General features: G+C 37.1%; 2 protein-coding genes across 3 annotated transcripts; both read right to left on the bottom strand.

Moving 5' to 3' along the window:
• Positions 1-1,157: 1,157 nt before the first annotated feature.
• LOC113353587 (GDSL esterase/lipase At2g04570-like) lies at positions 1,158-2,779 on the bottom strand. The gene is made up of 3 exons (XM_026597139.1): positions 2,242-2,779; positions 1,664-2,153; positions 1,158-1,546 (listed from the first exon to the last, which is right to left on the bottom strand). The coding sequence occupies exons 1-3, from the start codon at positions 2,614-2,616 to the stop codon at positions 1,362-1,364; spliced, it is 1,050 nt and encodes a 349-aa protein (XP_026452924.1). The 5' UTR covers positions 2,617-2,779; the 3' UTR covers positions 1,158-1,361.
• A 6,962-nt stretch (positions 2,780-9,741) lies between these two features.
• Positions 9,742-12,742, bottom strand: LOC113348113 (BEL1-like homeodomain protein 9). Of its 2 annotated transcripts, none has more exons than XR_003359499.1 (4): positions 11,903-12,742; positions 10,909-11,286; positions 10,714-10,774; positions 9,742-10,341 (listed from the first exon to the last, which is right to left on the bottom strand). XR_003359499.1 is itself a non-coding variant. In XM_026591821.1 (4 exons), exons 1-4 carry the CDS (start codon positions 12,596-12,598, stop codon positions 10,216-10,218), a joined length of 1,254 nt encoding a protein of 417 aa, XP_026447606.1. In that variant the 5' UTR covers positions 12,599-12,738; the 3' UTR covers positions 9,742-10,215. The 2 variants fall into 2 exon arrangements, 1 of the variants encoding a protein (XP_026447606.1); XM_026591821.1 differs by having other exon boundaries at positions 10,916-11,286; positions 11,903-12,738.
• Between the last annotated feature and the right edge of the window lie 4,058 nt (positions 12,743-16,800).

The raw sequence follows: 16,800 nt of genomic DNA, 5'->3' as shown, positions 1-16,800 counted from the left end.
ATTCAAATATGTTTTCAAAGACTTATTACCTTTGTTCATTGAATGGAGTTGTTTTTTGAGACTCATCTTGTGAGCCCGTGTTTTTGGAGCAAAGTAACTTTCAAGTTTGTCCCAAACTTGTTTAGCTGTGTCCAATCCCCTCACATGACACAACACCTCAGGCGTGAGTGTTGAGTTTAACCACCCAACCAGTAATGAATCCTGAGCTTCATACTCTTCATACAGTGGGTTAACTTCATCTGAATCTGGAAGGGTTTGAGGAGGAATTTCTTTTGTTCCATCTATGAAACCAGCCAGGCCATAACCTTTCAATATAGGTTTGAATTGTGTTTTCCATAAAGGGTGATTTGTTTCTGTGAGTTTGAGAGTAACTAGATGATGGATCTGTATATTTCTTAGCTGTGCAGCCATGGTTTTTGTTTTGTTTTTGGTACTTTTTTTTTGTGAAAGGAAAGCGTGTGTTGGATCGAGGTTGATACCAAGTTGAAACACAAGATATGGTAGAATATCTTCCACAGTTATTCTGTGAAGATTAGATGTTTATTTATAGCAATATTCAGTTCCACATAATCTGGATCTGTGATAAACATAAAAGACTGAGTTACATGCATATCTACAGTTCAATAAAGACCGTAGGACTAGGGCCTAAGACTGGTTCTTAACCATCTGTCCGTGAAATACTCTCAGCAGTATCACCTGCGTTAACAGTGGACTTAGTCGAGGAGTTGCATGTTGAATCCATTGATTTCAGATAATAATGAATTCAAGGTGGTTGTTTGTGGTGAATGTTATGAACAGTGGTGGTGGTGTTGCTGCTTGTTGTTGCTTGCAGGTGGTGGTGCTGCTTGTTATTGTTGCTGCTAGTGTAATAGATCAGGATCCTTTCATGGCACCAAACTTCAGCCCACATTCAGGATCGTTAAATCAAATTCCCTAGGAGGGTTCACCGCTTCCTCTCTTGGGTATAGCTACCGCCACCACCGTCACCACCTCCAGTTCATCACCATCACCATCACCTCAACAAGTCCAGAGGGGTGTTTAAGACAAAATTCAGACTGTTTTTCTTAAAACTGTCAAGTCGGATGGAAAAATATGAATTTGCAAACACTAATTAAAGCTATGATCATTTTATAAAACATATTAGGGGAACGTGATCATTCTGTAAAACACCCTTTTTCTTATTGTAATGCATAAATAATGTTATTACATTTAGAAATATGTTTTCTAGTGGTTTTGTTTACTTTCATAAAATAAAATGGTAAAATAGGAATATAGATGGATATTTAAGATATCGAAGTGTTTTTTCTTAATCTACAATCATGTCTCTTTCAAATGAATTTATAAAGTAGCCCCATCCTCCATTACTTAAAAAGCTGAGGTACGGTCTTATTCATCAATATGTTGGCTACTATGCCGTAAACCTTTTCACTTGGGTGTACTGCATCCCAAAATGCATATTTGCTCGGGTCGGTACAAGCCGATTCACACAAAATTCCAAGCTCAATTTTTCCTGTTCCGCAGCATCCTTCCTCTACGTTCTCAAATCCTTTATGGTTCCCCATGCACACATAAAGACAAAAGGAAGTTAGCAGTGCTTTGAATTGTCATCCCTGCGACTCCACTGAGTCTAAAGTTTGGTTGAAACCTAAAAACCAGAATTTACCGTATCGATCTGGATTTTGAATGATATGTAGAAGAGGATTGTAGATATCAGCGTACACCAATTTGATCCCGTTGAGCTCTTTACTCAAACTTGCCAACAAATTTTGTAACTTGACATTGAATTCTTTACCAGCTTTGTTTAACTCTTCCAAATTTGGTCTTCCAGAAACGTGATTCACAGTTTTTGCTATTGGTAAGTAACCACTAGGAGGAAGCCCGGCTAGTGCTAATTTTCTAGCACCCAAACTATAAAGCTCAGTAAGGAAATTTCTCGCAATACCAAGGAGAAAATTCTCGTATTCATCCACCGTAAAATCGGATGATCGTCCGGGCAGTGTGAAGTAATTCTCGATGAAATCGTTCGTTCCAATGCTGATAAAGTACAATGATTCTCTTGCTGCCTTCACTGCCCTATCCTTCCCAAGAAAGGATGTTAACCTCTTCTGGTACTCTTTGAAGTATTCCAGTTGTTCAGATAGAGGTATCACAGACTGCATGCAAAAGAGACGGGTAATTCGATGATGATAAAAATAATCATATATATGTATATGCAAGAGTGCACTAAATTGATGAACTTACTAACACATTTGAAGTAGCAACATCATAACCAGTTGCAGCTGATGCAAAGGTAACTCCGGTGGCAAAGTCTTCAATGCCAAAAGCTGGATCCAGATATGCGGGTACAGAATGTTTGATCCCTAACAACTCTGACAGGAAATCAGTGGGCAACCGGCCGTTGCAAAACCGTCCAGTGGGTTTTCCACCTTCGAAATCTTGACCGTATGGTAGAAAGTTACTTTTCGCCAAGGTTGGGATGTGATTGTTATTGCCTGCATCAACAGTGGAATCTCCGAACACGACAATTCCAGGAATTTTGGTTGTTCCCATGATCTGCAGAACTGAAAATACAAGTATGTTAAGAACACATAGTAGTAGACTGTATTGAATTATCATTGCCTATTAATGGTTATATTACAAATCTGTAGAACTGAATAATGCGGATGCCTTATATAGGAAAAAGTCTAAAACTGTCCTATATGTGAAAAGTGAAAAGTACAAAATCATGCTCATTCCTCATCTTTTGAAGTGAGGCGCCTCTACTTTGAAAAGTAAACCTTGTTGTATGCTTTGATTGACATTCAATTGCCAAAGGGACCTCCTCCAAATGAAGAAGTCGATCAGTTTATAGTTGGATTATAGGTGTGCAGTTATGTCAAACGTTTATAATTCTAAGCGTAATGTCACCATCATTTGTACCAAAACTGGCCCCAAATCACCAAGAGGTGAATCTGGATTCTACTTTTGGTGAGTACCAGAAAGCAAAGGATGTCATTTGATACAGTAAGTGTTTTAGTTGTTTGAAAACGAAAAATGTACCAGCTACAGACCAAGTCTCGTTGATGCCAAAGTGTACTGAATAGAACTCTCATCGTGCTAATGAGTTTTTTGATTTGGCATATGATGGGTTTGATACGGCCATAGTGATGCTTTGCAGATCGAGTAAATTGAAACCCATACGCTTTTGCAGCAAGTGGGTCGTTGGGCACACCCCTGAAACTGAGCATGAATGCTTCAAATACTGTTTTCACCGTTTTCAGAATAACAACACATTTCCATAGGGTATCCCAAAATTTAGAAAATTTGCCACCTAATAAAGCTTCTCGATCGAGATGTTAGATTGGAACTAACCCCATATTAGTACGGGCAATTTATTGAAGAGCAGCTGGATTATATGTAATGTATATCCAAAAGCATACCATTAGTAAGTGGTTAGATGTTGCTATTTTCGAAATGAATGAATGTTGATATTTTCTAAAGTGACTCTATGTATTAAGTCCACAGTCACTTGATACTCATTTACATGGATAAATATCAAGGTACATTACATTCTTAAAAATGGATATATCTTGTGTACGAATTCTATTAGCTAGCTTACATAACAAATATGGAGCTAACTAATAGAATGAATGGATTTATCTTGGCCCTATATAGCCTTGGTCATTGTTTTGATCAAGCTTTCATGCTTGGCACACTTTAAAATCATGCCCTATCGACAATTAGGTGTTGTGCGGGTGGGGTTTAAATATCCTAGTTTAATTGGGACCTAAAAACTAATTAGGGACCTCTCATTAGAGGACAAAAAAAGGTCATTAAAATATAATTTGAGTCACACCTTAACCAAAATATTTTTAAATGGCTAAACTACCTCTGAATGATTAGTATTAAAATTTAATTAAATTAAGTTAATTAGTATGATTAGATTATGTTAGAATAAAATTAGATTTTAGAATCAAAATTTAATTTTTTTTTAATTTCTTTTTTTATGTTTTTGTGAGTTGAGAAGAAGACTTAGGGTTTTTAGAAATGAGTAATTCAGGTAGGGTAAATGATGTTGGGGAAGGTTCAAGCAACAAAGATGATTGTGTTGATGGTAAGATTATCCTAAATTCTCCCATGGATTGGGTATATGTGACAACACAGAGAAAGAGTAGTCAATGTCGAGGGATGTATACCCCAACGACTCTATACAGTTGTCAATGTATTGACACCAAAAATGACGATTCAAACCTGCAACTTTTCCAGGTTATGAAAAATCGTCAGAGTAATATGATATACCCTGACGACTCTTAGCTTGGGTCAGAAAGAGTCGTTATTTTTTGTGTTTATACCAAGACGATTCTGAAAAAAATTGGGACATAGAGGCTGTTTGTTTTTCACCTGGAGTCGTTGACGTTTAAAAAAGGGTCGTTCATAGAGGATCGTCATAGGTTTATATTATGTTAACGACTCTATTCTAGGGTAAAAAATATGAAAACCAGAAATATGGTCGTTATCTTGATCATCATATACCCCAACGATTTTTTATGGTATCTACATGCATATGAAAAATCGTTAGAGTTTAGGCTTGTCGAATAGACGACCCTTTTACTGTAACCGAAAATTTTCGGGCGAAGACTTTTTTTTTCTTTTCTTGGAATCGTTAATGGAGAAGAAGAGAAGAGTCGAGAGGATGAGAGGGAGGGAGTGATTATTTTTTTTTAAGAACTAGAAATGAATTGGGGCTTAGGATTAAAGGTTAATAGGTTTTTAAGATTTATTTTTAGTGAAGAGTAAATAGTATTTTCACAAAATTTTAATACACCCCTGAAAAATTTAGGGTGCAAATAAAATGGATGAGGCCCCTAATTGGTTTTCAGGCCCCCAATTAAACGCTGTTAAATATCCCTTGGAAGATTTTATTTCTTTATTGACCTTGATGTGCGACGGATTGATGCTTAGAGGTTGTTTTTTTTCTGGAAAAGAGGTAAACCTCAGTAAATATATTGATACTTCCGATTTAAGATATCGGGAACCTCACAGAGATTTATCAATATCTTAACACATTCATACAAGATAAAGCATTTCTACCAATTTTTGACTAACGATTTCATCCCTTCAAATTTAAGAACTTCTTCATAGGATATTTTTTCTCGCAAAGGAGAGGACCAAATATCTTGAGCCAAACTGGTTTTGAAAACAAAACAAATATGTGTAAGGCACCAGGCCATGACGGGGTTAGTTCCAACCCAATGTTTCTTAGAACATGTAGATGACATGTCCTAGAGTTTTTAAATTTAGATTTCCTAATGCAATCAGGGTACCAGTGACCCAAGATTCAATAATAGTAGCCTAGATAACAATCAAATTAGCAATGATAATATGAATACATGATTTCAAAGTACCAATCTCTACAAAAGTAAAAAATAACAGTGTTTAAAGTAACCACAGTCTTCTGAATCGGTCTTAAGTGATATGAAACGGGACGAATCGGTCCCAGTCAGTTTTGGAGTCTTGGTAACAGTTGAGGTAGATGATGAAAATGTTGATGATTTTGGTCTTGTTGTTGCTGTTGTTGTCTCTGTTTCCTTAGTTTGAGTCGATGTTGTTGTTCTTGCTTCTGTATTTGATTTTTCATTATAGAGAGACATGGTCTTCCCTTGAATAGATCTTCAATTGCGTGAAGAAAACAAACACCAATCCTCAAAACCCATAATGAAAAGAGGAGTTAATATTCCTTTCAATTGTTCCTGAAATCAAAGATCAGAAGGGAAAAAGTAAGAAATAAAACCAAAGAGAAAGTATAATAAATCTAAACCTAGAACAATCGGATACAAACACAGAAACTAAAAAAAAGCCGATAATTCGAAACAATTAAATAGAGATACTAGTAAGAAAGAGAAATACTAGTAATTGTAAACCTAAATCGATTGTTTTGAATATAGAAATAGACCGATTCAAACCCAATAATGGTGAAAATAGCCAGTTACAAAGCAAACAAAGGAGATTAACTAGAGATTGAAGATGGGTTGAGCTTCTCCTTCTCAGATCTTCTCCAATGTAGCTGATCTGACCAGGAGAAGGTTTAAGAGGCGCTAGGGTTTTGGAAAGCTTGAAGAAAAGAGAGAGTTTGGGTTTCTAAGAGAGAGTGATGCTTGGAGGTTGATGCTTGAGATGAAGTGCAAAGAAATTGTATTCCTTGTATTTAGAGCAAGTCCAATGGGACACAATAAATTTGATAATATACCTGTCCAGGTAGATGGACAAACTGAGTTTTGGGAAGTGGAAAGAGGGTTTTTGAATATAAATAAGTCGGTCGGCTCATACAGAGACGAGTGGTCCACATAGGGCGAGGATCGGTGCACATTGGACCGAGGCTCGGGGAAAAATGAGTCGATCGTGTCCAACTGACTCGGCAATGGTCAGATTTTTAAACGGCCATTTCCCCCCTATAAATATCCAACCCATTTAACCAAAATTCAATCTTCTCTTGAATTTTTCCGCTAATCTTTCTTTTGAAATGTCTCGTAAGGAAATTTCTCTTTTCTGTGAAGAAAAACTTGAGGCTACTGTAAATAAAATCTGTGGTAATTTCAAAAAAAATGAAAATGGTAAAAAGGAAAGGTCTGTGCAAATTTTAGAAGTTAATCCAGCAAAATGTTTCGTTAAAAAGAAAAGAAACGCTCCAGTTTTAAAAGTTACAACCGAAAATTCAAAAACAAAGAAGAAACTGTTCAAGAGCTCGTTGAATGGAAGTTATGTCAAATGAAGAAAACAAGGAGGCCAAAGATTGATAGATTTTTATTGATGTACTTAATTGAGTTCTTATTGTTGTCTAAGTTTATAACTTGTAAAAGAAGAATATTAATTAAAGAAAATATATAGACTTAAGTTTTATATTAAGAGATTGGATTTATATTTAGACTCACATATATAGTATTTAATTTCATTAAAGACAACAAAATCATAAAACTACATCAAATCCAGCGACATTATCTCTATAGAGTTCATAGCATTCAAAATGCTTAAACTCTATTCCGTTTTCTTCACTAAACTTGATTTGAGCGATGGTTTTCTGAAAACCAGAAACAACGAGTTAGTTAAGATATTCTATGATGCAGTTTCTCAATGAGGACAAAGGTATTAAGATATATACTCACGAGTTCTTCGTTGGAAAATCGATATTTATTACGGTGAACCATCCATAAAACTTCTTTATAATGTTTGGCATCATTAGTGATGAATGAAAATCTTAGTTCTAGGCTCTTCCTGTTTCTTATGTATGGTTCCGCAATGCTACAAACATTTGAAACACTCTTTCCGAGAAATGATCACTATTATCCGGAGTGACCATATGATGTATCCAACATTGAACAAGAATAACATCTTCTTACATACTAAAGATAGGGAGGGCCTTTATGATTTAGTGAAGAATTGATTGAGATGGACCATTTTTTAGAATGTTGAAACAAGCTTCGCAAAGAAAAGGTTTATCGTGAGCTTCTTCCAAATTATCCAGAGCTGTTTGGACCACTTCAGCTTCGGTCACACCTACAAACTTTTCTCTATCAATTTCCCGTACACGATCAATGAGTGACATGACATAAAGATTAATTGAATAAAAACAAAGATACAAACCACCAGCATCGCAGTTTTCGGGGTTCCCCGTTTGTGAGACGAACATTGTGAAAATCTTCTGCCAAAAAGACGCGTCTGACATGTCTTGATCGCGCAGAATATTTTCTCCCTTATGAAAAACGTAGGCTTTGCATATATCTAAAACCTCTCCATGAGTAAATTTAGGACCACGGATTCTAGCAGACATTTTTTGAGATTTTTGTGCACTAAAGGTGTGATTTTGGAGTTGTCATCGTAAGAATTTTATAGAGAGTAGAATTAAAGCTACTAGTTGATACTAGTCGTTGTTAGCTCCACCAACGCCGATCGGCCCATTGTGAAACGAGAAAACACCTCTATTGTAATAGCCATATTTATCTTCATATATATCATACATTTTCTCCAATATTTTCTAAACACAATCAAAAACATTGTCATCTGAAATCGTTTTTCCAATATTTTCTTTGGATTCTTCATCCAACACAATGTTTTCTAAAAGCAAAGGAAAACAGCTACCATGTGTGGAAGCAAAAGAGGTTTGTCCATTATGTTTCATGGATGATCATAGTCTCATGAAATTTCCTTGTATGTATTCCAAGTGTACATAAGTTAGTTGTTCGGCAAATAGAATAGTCACTGAATCAGAACTAGAAAATATAAGGTATTTGCAATGTCAAGATCGTAACTGCCGTGCAGAACCACGAATGTTAACTGATATTATTAAGGATCAAGAAGACCACAAGTTGGAAGCATCTTGGAGAAACTTGAATTTTAACATCAGGTTGAAGAAGCCACAGCCCGATTACTGCGGAGAAGTAGAGTTTACAAAAGAGATGATTAGTGAATGCTCAAGCCCCCGTTGCAAATTTTTTATGCATTTGCACACTTCTACAGAAGAAGACATATATGGAAAGTAATTCTGGGAATGTCCTTCGTGTTTTAAGTTGGAGTGGATTGTTTAAGTGTTTCACCATTGTAATTTTGACATCAAACTTATGTTTATGTCAAACAAAATTAGATTTCATTAAACGTTACATTAGCCTCACATTAGCTTTGATTAAACATTACATTAGACTTGATTACTACCAAATCATAGAATGTAAGGAATAAAACATCCTCATTCACTGAGCGTCTGAAGGAGCGACTTGTGGTGCGGTTGGAGGAGCATCTAGAGTGCAGAAGGGGTTGAACCTGTGAAGAGCTTTAAGGATGTTAGTACAAGCTAAGTACGGAAAAGGTCTTCCGTTAACTTGCTGCCACATCTCTCCAGCTCTTTGGATTAATTCATCTTCAGTTTCATCGTTAATCCTATTTTGGTTTACTTGCGTTACCATAGCAAGAAATTGGTGGACAACATGAGAAATTATTTGAAAACGATGACTCATTCTGTTAACGTCACGACCCCTCAGGTTCCCCGTTTCTGCAGAGAACATTGCAAAAACTTGTTGCCAGAAAGTCGCTTGCGTAAAATTCGTAACACCGTGGATACCGTTTCTTATTTGAGTAACATAAGCTGTGCAAATTTCTAAATCTTCTTCTAAAGAAAACCTAGAATCACCAACTCAGTCAACCATTTTTTGAGATTAAATGATGAAGATTGAAGTGAAATTATGAAAAATTTGTAAGTGTAGAAGGTGGAGAGTGGGTGATTTTAGTGTGGAAATCAACTCAATTTATCGGGGGAATTCATAGCCATTGGATGTAACTAGTCGTTGTCGGGGCAGCAAGAACCGACCGGCTCGGTATGGGATGACACTCGGCGCTGTTTGAGACGATACTCGCCTCAGTATCCCCCAATCATCTCAGATAAAACCGGTCGTTTCAGTTTGAGTCGATCGACTCAATCTGAGACGCGACGTACAAAACCTTTTCGTGGTTTGCTAGTCCTACTGTAGGTGTATAATCACCAAACCAAGTTGTTTGATGTGCCCACTGGAGTTGCTCTTACCATTCTAATGGTACACTGCTAACAGCAACATTTTTCTTTTTGTGCATTCACTAAATATTGTGTTGGGCTTTTGATATCCGGAGCCCAGGGATCTCCAAACAGATGTGGGTTTCAGTTTCCGGCGGCCCAATGCCAAATGGGGGAAAAAAGCGGCTTCTCTTATATCTACCATCATTGTTAAATCGGTCAGCAAACAATGAGCAATGAGCATTACGATTTCCAACACGAAAGATGATCATTACTGTAATATAATCATTACATATGAATAGCCGAATAAGAAAAGAAAAATCCACCAGGACACACAGAATATTTATCTTGTCGTCCACCATCCATAAGGCTCTCCTCTCCTACAGTCATGCTGGTACTCTTTCCTTTTCCATTGTTTACATCATACACGTGTGAATTTATTGGAAACCCTTCATTGTCGATCTGTTTATCAGTAATGCAGAAAAAGCAGTAAAAAGTTACCTAGCATTAACAGGATGAGACTATGTGCGCCTGTTCGGCTATTAAACCTCCTGATGCAAGTTCTATGAAACAAGGCGACATAGCCATTGATGGTATGTTTACAAGAGATTTAACAAAAGGCAAGCACTCCCAAGGAGGTAGATACTCAGAATGTGGGTACTGCTAACTTCAAATTTTCTTGGTTCCTCGTTCATCTTACCATCCTAGCTATTTTGGCCTTCAACCGATGGATTAGGTCTTTTATGAGTTTGAAGTGTTTCGAGCGAGTGTACTTCTTCGACCATTGGCTTCCAAAGTCTCACCCTTGCATTGATGAACCAGTTGGAGACCTGCAACCCAAATTTGGGGTCCAAGGCAACTAGTTAGCTTAAAAGTTGACAGGTGAACGAGTGAATCATTCGTAACAAAAGAGAATACATGGTAACTACGAAAAATGAAACAATTTTCAATGATTTACAAGAATGTATTGATAGGTTTTCCAACTATCACCTATCCATCCCAATCCAACTGTGAGCTACAATCAGCTGGAATAAAATGGTGAGCTAGATGATACTTGCATATGGGTGTAGCTCGGATCATGTTATTGGTAAATTTCATTAGCATCAACAAGGTTAAATGTTGCACATAAATGAAGTACTCCTAGTCGAAAAACTAAGAAGAACCACTCATCATTCAATATGGACATCAAGAGATTACAGCACCTGGCTTCTTGATAGACCGGTTTGCTTAGCCAACATTTGCTTGTCCGTGTCAGTAGGGTACCTGCGAAACATTCCAACATGATTATAGAAGTGTATTCAAGCTAGGGAACTTTGTTCTAAATTAAGGGCAGCAGTTATAAGGTGTGTATTCTGTTAGAAAACATAAGGATGGCAATAGTCTCAAAGACCCGTAACTGCTTACGGGTGTAAAAAGTGTTCGAACAACCAAGCCCGAAGCACAGCAACAGCACGTTGTGGAAGTCCTCTTTGTGGTCGCCAAACATGATGTTCATCGATACCAAACTCTTGAACTTGAGTATAGTTAGGAACACCTTTATGACTTGCACCGGCAGTGGGAGCCAAGTTGCGTTTGGCAGTTGATCCTTCCACTATACTTTTGTTTGAAAAGCGAAGTTGGCCAGTAATCATGTTCTTCAAAAGTCTAAAGTGCTTTGACATGGCATTTAGAGAAAACCTTATGTTGGGAGCTGCATTTTCAAGGCCAGTAACAGACTCAAATGCTCCAACAACCGCCTGCACTTGCTGGTAATATTGCTTGTACCTCTGATAAACCTGAGAAATGCAACCTTAAACGAAATCACCAAACCGAATGACTAAAATACTTCCACTTACAACCACGACCTAAGAATTAAACCTCCCCAATTCTAAATTCAGAACGTATAACAAACAAAATCAGTATTAGGTTATCTATAGATTCTATACTAGTTCCGTAATGTGGTTTATCTTATCAACTAATCAACGCAGGCATTCAACTCAAAACCACCCCGAAATGAGTGGAATAGGCGCAGAATGATCATTGCAAATGGAATTTGTCGGTGTTCGGAATATAAATAATCTCAATGATTCATGTCAATTGATCTTTTGGCTCAACTCAATTAGCTCAATAGTCCCAGGTGGTACTAAATTACACAAATTTCAGACTTAAACTAACCATATACAGTCAAAAGGGTGATAATCTCTACATTAATCATCAACTAATTATAACATTTGACAGGACGAATCATTATAGACAGTATATGCCCACTACTCCTAACCCTCAAATTATGTCAAGCAATCTTTTTTTCCATTGATCAAACGCACAAAATTCAGAAACATAAATTCAGATCAAACAGAAATCTAGACATTCTAGCTAATTGCAAAATTAAAATAATGTCAAGGATTCTTATACCTCATCCAAAATTGAAATTAACCTGGTTTTCCTCCAATGATGATGTTCATCTTGATCGTCACTACAGTCTAATCTATCCTCAGAAGACTCCATGAGACAACTATCTTGATCCACAAAATTAGACCTACTGTTACTACTACTACTACCCACATCACAAAACTCTTCTAAAAGCTGTTTAGCAGGTTTCAAAAATCTTGAACCTTTCAATACCAAAGCATACCCTGCAAAAGGTCTAACACTAGTAGGAAGATTCTGTTGATCATGATGATGATGATGGTGCGTCTTTTGAGAGTTGGACAAAGATAAAGATAATCCATGTCCTAACATATCACCACCATTAAAAGACTGATCAAAAACTCTGTGATGATGAGGTTGAGAAGAAGAAGAAGTACTACAACCAAGAAATGAGTTGTTGTTGTTTGATGAGCTTGGGATTACTGTTACACCATGATTAGGCTGTTGATGATGATTATAAGATGAAGAAACAGAAGGATGGATAGTAGCATTGGTAGTATCATAAGTACCTGTAAAGTTCACTAATGATGATGATGATGAACATGAAACATGATTATTACTATTACTAATGCAAGTTAGTAAGTTTTGATCAGAGTTTGGGTTGTTGTTTTGAGAAAGAATTCTAAGTTTATCTCTTCTGCTTTGTTGTGGGATATGAAAGAGTTCAAAACCATCCGCCATTAGAGACTACAACCCAGGGAAATTGCAGAAAGAGGTAAAATGAATGGAATGAAGATTGAAAGGAAAAGGTTTTCGTATAATCTAATCATGCACTGTATGTGATATCTCTGAGAGTGATTGAACTTAACTAGTCACCATACGAATAAAGGCAAATGACAAGATAGGAATCTTCTTCTTTATTTTTTTATGAGCGGGGCACGTAGTAAAAGTTGAAACCCAATGACAAAACATGATTTGATATGACATGAAAGGCTTCTAACATGACAACCCCCACAGAGAGAGATTTACTATATATCTTCTTATCTTCTTGTACGTTTTAGCTTATTATCAAAGAGGTGGAAGACAAAATATATACAGTGAATTGCCATATAAAATGACACCGACTAATTTAGCTAGTGACATGTTCACTACGTAAGCCCTGCATTTGCATGAGCTAATGATGAATCCTATATATATATATTAATAAGCAAAAGGCCTTCAAAAAGCTAATGGTCTTTCTCAACAAAAGGCCTACGCCAGACAAAATGGACAGAAAAATGCATAGACGATTTGTTGTTTTTTGTCCATTTGGCTAGTTCATGAGCAACAGAATTACAAGTTCTTGGTTGGAAAGAGAAAATACAATCACTAAGAGAAGAAGCAAAAAATTGAATGTCTTTAAAGATTGCATTATTTCTAGATCCCATCAAAACAGCCAGCTGAGAATTGGAAAACCAGGTCTTGAGCATCACTTTCCACGATGATATGTGTTAGCTTTAATTCCACGGGCTTCTTCAAAACAGCCCAGATAGCTCTAGCTTCATCCTCTTCAGCAGATTCCACTTCAAAAACAATAGAAGTATGGAAAAAAGCCTTGCTGGAGAAATCCCTCATCACATATAGCCTGCACCATTATCCTTAGTAGTGTCATCAGAAGCACCATCACTGTTACATTTAATCCATCCAAAAGTAGGGGGCATCCAATGGTCACTAAAGGAAATGTTATGACTAGGTGGGTTTGAAACTCTGGTTTTAACAGTGAGGATCATAGCCTTAGCTCTATGGATGACATCAACATGATTTTCCTGAAGGTTTATAAAGACTAAATTGTTTCTACTAGTCCATAAAGACCACAAGACACCAACAAACATGTAGTGTCTATCAGTAAGAATTTTAGAAATAGGGTCAACCAACCAAAAATTTAACCAATCAATCTTAGAACTAGAACAAAAAGCAGAAGTATCAGCACATAAGGCACTGAGATTCCAAATATAACCAGCAAAAGGGCACATAACAAGGGCATGCATAATAGATTCATAAGAGTCAGAACATCTATTACAGGTGACAGAATGCATAGGCATTCTAGTTTGAAGAACCATTTTAGCAGGTAAAACATTTCTAGCAGGTTTCCAAGTAAACAGTTGAATACGATGAGGGACATTAATTTTCCAAAGTTTATTACTAGGGAAGGGTCCAGACCCTCTTAATCCCAAGTAAGAGGATTTAGAAGAAAATCTTCCATTCTTTGAAAGCTCCCAAGCCCTCCTATCAGGAGTGCATAACCGGCTTAAGGGAATGGTGATGATCTTCTGAACAGAAGCATTATCAAAGTGAGTATTTAGTTTGTCTAAATTCCAGGATCTAATAGCATCATCAATGAAATAAGAAACTTTAACACAAGGGTCAGGAGGGACCAAAGGATTAGAGGTGGCATAACCTAAAGTATGGATCCATTTATCACCCCAGGGATCAATAAATTTACCATCCCCAACAATCCAAGAAATAAAGGGTTTAATCATCTCTTTAATGGTATGTAGGCATCTCCAAGTCCAGGAGCAATCACTAAGAAAAGCAGCATTAAGAAAGTCAGTCCTAGGAAAATAACGAGCTTTTTGCACAGTACGTAAAAGGCAGTCAGGTTTCTCTATGATTTTCCACGCATTTCTAGATAACATAGCCAAATTGTTAAGGTCAGATTTCCTAAAACCAAGACCACCTTCAAACTTAGGGGAGCACAAAGCATCCCATCCTAAAAGGTGCAGTTTTCTATCCTTAGGGTCAATAGTCTCTTCCCACCAGAATTGACAAAGGTGAGAATCCATCTTTTTGCAAAGGAACTTAGGGATAAGAAAAGCACTCATTTGGTATAGAGTAATGACCTAACCAACATGCTTAACCAAAGTAATTATAGCATCCTGAGATAACAGTCTATGAAGACAAGAGGTAACCCTAGCATCTACATCTTGGAGGATACCCATATGGGTCTGGAGGCCTGAAAAGCTATAGGGGTCCCAAGATACTTTTCCCATAGATCTCTGTTATGGATATCCAGAATATTAGATAAGTGGTTCATAAGAGGTGTGGGGAATTTTTTACTAAACAGAATACCAGATTTATCAAAGTTGATTTCCTGTCTAAAAGCTAAACAATACTTTTGAAGATAGTCTTTGATAGTTCTAAAATCTTTGTCAGTAGCTTTAGAAAACAGGAGGGAATCATCAGCAAACAAGAGGTGTGTCATGCAAGGGGAATTCTTACAAACTCTAATTCCTTCAACTAAGCCTTTACTGGTCAAATTATCAATATAAGCAGTGTTGATGGTGGTTTTTAGTTTAGGGCGAAAATTGTAAAAGTATGTCTAGCTGACCAGGTGTCAGAAATAATAGACCTTGATATGTCTATATTCAGCAATGAGTCTGAAGAATATATATTAAAATAGGGTGAATGCATATGCCGCTCTTCGTATTGTATTGAAACTCAAGCTCCTAGATGAATTTTTCACTAGTATAAATCCTAATGAGTATTTAATCTCTCGCCTGCATTATCCACTAATGTATTACTTGCTGAGTATTTTTCCTATGTTATGTTCCCAAGCTGAACTCTTAATATTGGCATGACATGACGATCAATGTTCACTCGCAGTTGAGTAACACGAATCGGAAAACGCTGCGTTGCTCTCTGAGAATTAAATTAGTGATTTTCTGCCAATGCATAGAAATCATCAAATTTGATTAATTTTGTGACAGCTCACAAAATTCAAAATTTTAACCTAATTTACGAAAAATTAGGTTTTTGCGGCCTGCGCAATATCTCGAACCCTATTGATCGAAACTAATCCTAGGAACACTAGAAAATTAATCTAACACGAAACTGATAGGAGGAAATCCTACCAAAAACTGGAAATAAGGAAAAAGAGGGAACCGCCACTGACTAGGGCCGTGGCGGAAAGAGATCGGTCGCGCCCCTTGTCCGTCCAACTTGTCCCCGACTCGAACTCCCCTTGTCGCCGCTCCTTCTCCTATTTTGTTGGTTACTGGCTCTTTTTTCCTACCGACCATTCAAATCACTCCAAAAGCGCGACACACAATTTTAAATAAAGTTGAAAGTTGGTTGGTCGATGGACCTAATTCCTTAAGGAATCTATTATAGGCTTCCCATGTCAGTCTTAAAGCGATCACGGCCGTACATTTTTGGCCGGTCGATTTATCAAGTATAACCACCTCCTAATATGGTCGGATAATGGTGTGGAAATGGAAAACACACAAAACTTGCAAGTATACAAGGTCAAGCTTTATAATATAGGGATAAGAAAGGGATCAGTCCACAGGGAGTAGGAGTGCTTAAAAGAAATTTTCCTAAGCTATCAATGGGTGCAAAGCACTATGGCAGTGAGCAAAGCAAGGTAAAGTGGCAGATGCAAAGAACTAAAACAGTTAACACAACAAAGCAGTTAACACAAGATGGCAAAACAGCAAGGAACCAAGGCTGTGAGCCAAGGGCAGGGGTGAGATTGTGCACTGACTTCAGTGCACACAGCTTCAAAATGCAAGAACTAAGCAAAACAGTAAAGGAAAGTAACTAAGCAGTGAATAAAAGCAGAGCTGGAATTGTAAGTGACTGAAGAAAGGAATTGTGGCTAAGCTAATGGCTTAGAATCCACCTTGGTGTCCTAGCCAAACAATGTAGTTCTAGGTTGAAATTAAGACCCTAAGCATACAATTGGAATGGAAAGAAAATCAGCTTGCTCAACTAATGTGCTCCTAGCATTGACTGTCTTTTGACAGTACAATCAATCACAAGCACACAGATGAGCACTAATCTCTCCCATTGCTCAAGAAAAACAAGCATTAAGGCTCTAACCTAGCAATTCATCATCCAACAATGCACTAAGGCTTCATCTGAGCCTTAGCTGCAGTAACTTAGTTCATGAAAAACATGTTAAC

This window comes from Papaver somniferum, chromosome 2, assembly GCF_003573695.1.
Source record: "Papaver somniferum cultivar HN1 chromosome 2, ASM357369v1, whole genome shotgun sequence".
NCBI lineage: Eukaryota > Viridiplantae > Streptophyta > Magnoliopsida > Ranunculales > Papaveraceae > Papaver > Papaver somniferum.
This window is presented reverse-complemented; position numbering and strand designations above follow the sequence as displayed.